General features: G+C 32.2%; 1 protein-coding gene across 1 annotated transcript in view; it reads right to left on the reverse strand.

Moving 5' to 3' along the window:
- LOC105626942 overlaps window positions 1-4,479 on the reverse strand; it is a 14,155-nt gene that overhangs the window by 4,897 nt on the left and 4,779 nt on the right. The window contains exon 2 of the mRNA XM_012208232.1: window positions 2,450-2,670. Within this exon, the coding sequence (XP_012063622.1) occupies window positions 2,450-2,670 (221 nt within the window). The remainder of the gene's footprint in view (window positions 1-2,449; window positions 2,671-4,479) is intronic.

Here is a 4,479-nt window from a genome sequence, read left to right on the forward strand (position 1 = left end):
CACACACACACACACACACACACACACACACACACACACACACACACACACACACACACACACACACACACACACACACACACACACACACACACACACATGCGAGCACATGTATGTACATAGGCTCATGCTTGTGTGTGGCTACCAATTTCGCCACATTTCGCCAGGCCGCCGACTGATTTTGAATTGCATGCTGACTCAGGAGCCTTAAAGTACACGATTAATCTCTATTTGGATGTGTTGAGGTGATAAATATCTAAATTATAGAAAAAAATCCTTTTCCTGTAATCAGATTAACAAGATAGAAATTCGAAAAGTTCAAGCTATTCATCATCAGGATCTCTTTATTTCATTATTACCATTTTTTTTTTTAGAATCATAGTATTCCTGAGACACTGTGACTGGTAGTTCTATTGCATTAACTCAATTTCGTTATTAGCTTAGATCTAATCATTCTTAACGCCCATTTGTTATGCATATCTTTACCTACATCTTTCATGATGTACTGTAATAACTTTAAGATATCTTGGAATTATATATAACGCTGTGTGGAACAGTCGCATATTCTCCGTTATCAACAACAGAATTCTAATAGTAACGATGCGAAATAGTCTCATCGAGTAAGTTTTCAAAAGTTTCTATAGAAATAGAAAACTAAGAAGAAAGTAAGAAAAGGAGATAAAAGTATATCCTTAAAAAGACAGATATTTATAAAAGAAGAAGAATTGTCGCGCGCGTGCAATCTCGATAGATTTTTTCCTGCGAGGATAAAATGGATGAAAATGCCAAGTGCAGGAAAGTTCCTCAGCGCAAAGAAAGAGTGAAAAGTGTTTTCGACACTTAACAATCGTTCGTCATCAGCGGCCTGAAACCCTCCGGCCGAATGAACGTTCTATTTCTGACATGTGTAGCCTCATTATTAATGTGTTGACTCTACATACACACTGACACAAACGCTCATCCTCGTACGTTAAGGTATCACATATGGATTAGTACAAGTATTGGTTTTCCACCTTATCTCTTTTTTAATAGATCACTCATCTGCTGCGCGCTCCCATCGAAAACATTCACGAAGGAAATTGCGCTGCCACGCGTTACTACTCGATGTTCTCGGGAGGATAGGGAGAGTATTTTACGTAACGGAGTACATGTATATGTACATAAATAGCTTTGCTTTGTGTTGATACATAAAAGACTGCGCCTTAGGTAAATGCGTTTAGCTTTGCTCGCTTAATCATTGGCAAAAGACAGAAGCGGACTCCGGATATTCAGCTTATACGCTATCGAGGGCGTCCTTGTTATTTTTGGATTTTTGTTTACTACAGTTTTTTCTTATAGAACGTACCGCGACATGCGGGATAGGTATATGCAGACCAAGTTGTATTTTTACCTGTCCACGTAATAATGTCAGACGACAGGTTAAAAAAAAAAGAGACATTTATTATTTCCTTACATAAACAGATGTGTGATGTAATGGTAAGTGAAGTGAAAAGCTTATAATAATAAAAAAATAAATATTTGTTGCGAAGACACACACATACATAAATAGGTAATATTTGAGAAATTAAAAAAACGAATATTAATTTGATGCATAATTTTGTTCGTAAAAGAAAGGATTATTATATGTTTTCAAGATTCTGAATCTTACAGTAAAATTTTGATAAAGACGAAATGGCCAATGAGACAATAGATACATGTGTAAATATTTACTTAGAACATTGAAAACTAAACAGAAATCTAAAATTGTGCTATGCAACATTTTATATATGTATATATATATATATATATATATATACGGATTTAAGATGTACTCTAAAAAATAAAATATTTCGTTTTAACGAGATAAATCAGATATCGCATATGTTGAATTAAAATCATTTTGCAATGCAAAATGTGAAATTTCAACAAAAACGGTTACTCAATTTATTTCTTAATAATTTTCTGTCTAGATATGCTTACAGAGATAGAAATTCGATTAATATTCGAGATTTAAAGATAACAATATAGACGTGGATACATATAATTGTAGATAGATTGAGATGCAAAGGTCGATGCCATCATTGCCATCAGTCTCGGCCCGTGTAAATTTGACACAAATTTATGTAGACGTGTTATCGAACTTGCATGTCATGTTGCGGCACGACTGCGATGCCTTTGAGATAATTATGTACATCAAAGCGAAAGTCATAATGTATATGTATCAGAGTAAAGCAACATTCAAAATATTTATGAGCTGTCAAGAATTGAATAAAGGTTTAAAGTTAATTGATGAAGTCAATCGTTGTCTCTTCCTCTTATCCATTCTGTTGGAACCCAACAGTTGGGTATGCTCGATAATTCGACTAATAGCAAATATAATGAAACAACAAAAGAACAAATTAAAAAAATAAAAAAAATAATTAACAAGAAATACATTTTAAAGATTTCCTTGTTGCTCTATTTCGCTCACCTCCATTTTGGCGCCGTCGATGTATACGGGTTTGTCCGGGATATACGGCGGATTCCTCTCCTTAATGTACTGAAATATCCTCTTCTCGCCCTTCATAAATTCTATTTTGTGTAGCAAGTCGTCCGTGACAGTGTGATTGCACAGCAAGATGGCTGTGCTGCCATGCGTTATATACTGCGGCGCTATCAATTGCACGTTCATGTGATCCGCCAATGTCGCGTCTGGAAATCGTGAAATCACCGTACGTATATACTACCGTGTATATTACCTGAATTCTGGCGACCAAATAGCCATGGACATTATCTACAATGTCCAACGTGAGCGGTATTAATTCTACTGTTGGATAGTACTCGTGGAAATTGCGGGGCGCGATTAAGGGATGATTTTACGAGGTTTTTTAACGAACGTGAATCGCAAAAAATCCAAAAATGAGAGTTAAAAGTTTCGAGATATTTAATAGGAGATTGAGAGAAAATATCACATTACGCAAAATATATTGTATTTCCAAATATATTTCAACAAAAGTTAACAGGACTCTCAAATTAAAAAAAAAAAAACAAAATATTTAAAAAAAAGAACTGAAGAATGAGAGTCGGACGCGAATTTCAGTGTATAATATACAAAATAACAAAGTTATTTTAAATACATAGGTTGATTAGACGTTTTAGCTTAATTTTGAGCCATCTTCAACAAGTTAACAAATATTTAGAGATAGCCTTGCTCCATAAGACATAACAATCCATCCTGAATGTCAAAAATGAATATGTCAGTCACCGATTGATAAGCCGAATGATTAATGGATTCAAACAATAACCAAGTGAAATAGAGAACGGGAGATTAAATTGATAAATAAATTGATTGCGTTACGTGGGGAGTGAGATTATCTACAAATATCTGTTAAGATATCTTGCTGAAGTTAAAAATTAAGCTGAAATATCCCAACATTAAACTTAAAATATTTAAAATAAATTTGTTTAATAATTTACATTATGCACTGAAATCTATGTCTGACTTTCATCAGCCTTTTTTTTAAATTACTGTTTTTCAAATACATATTTTTCTATATTTTTAGATTTTTCTATATTTTTTCTCTACTGATAGCATATTTGAAATCGTATTTTGCAAATTAGTCATCCATTTAATCATCAATTTAGTCATCCAGATATTCTTACCTTTCACCGCAGTTTAAAATTGATCGTCATTATACATTTATAACATTTTGTGGACTAAGTAAAAACGATACTTTGCGAATAATTCAGGTATTCATTTTTTAAAGCAATTCTTCTTCTAATTATTATATTTCAAATATATTTCTTTATTTTAAGATTTTATACCTGTATATGTGGAAAACCTAACTTTATATTTTCGTATGTTTGTAATCTTATATTATAAAATCGATCAATTTTATGTTTCAGATATTTTCATGTTTTATCGTCATATTTATCATTTTTATACATTTGTGATATTTTGTGGACTAAAAGCTTTACGATATTTTGCGAGCACATTTAGATACGAAAGATTATTATTTAATAAAGAATAAAGTGAGACTTTGAAATCGTAAAACTGCTGCTTGATTCTTCCCATATATTCTATGCCATGGTTATGTGATATTCATTTAGAATTGAATTCGTCGGGGGTTAACTTCGAGGGGTGTCGTAACCTACAAACCTAAATAAGGTCACGTATAGGGTGTCTTTCCGTGCACGTAATTCTAAATCTCTTTTTGGGACCATATATTCTGTTGAAATAAAATTTATCTGCAATTTACTGTGAAGAATAAGGTTCATTTTTGACTATTTATAAAAATTCCTATTTATAAAAATTTTTTTATAATTTTTTTATAATTGTTAATTTTCTACTTTAATTTTTGTAGCGATAAATATGAACTCCGAATTGCTCGTAGGACTTGTAAAACAAAACATATTTCTTCTATAGAAACAAATACGCGTCTCTTGTTTATCTTATTATATACATTCAAAGCTCTATTTTATATCAAATAAAATATAATAATAAGAGAGAGATTCACACGT

The sequence above is a fragment of the Atta cephalotes genome (assembly GCF_000143395.1).
Source record: "Atta cephalotes unplaced genomic scaffold scaffold00007, whole genome shotgun sequence".
NCBI classification, from domain to species: domain Eukaryota; kingdom Metazoa; phylum Arthropoda; class Insecta; order Hymenoptera; family Formicidae; genus Atta; species Atta cephalotes.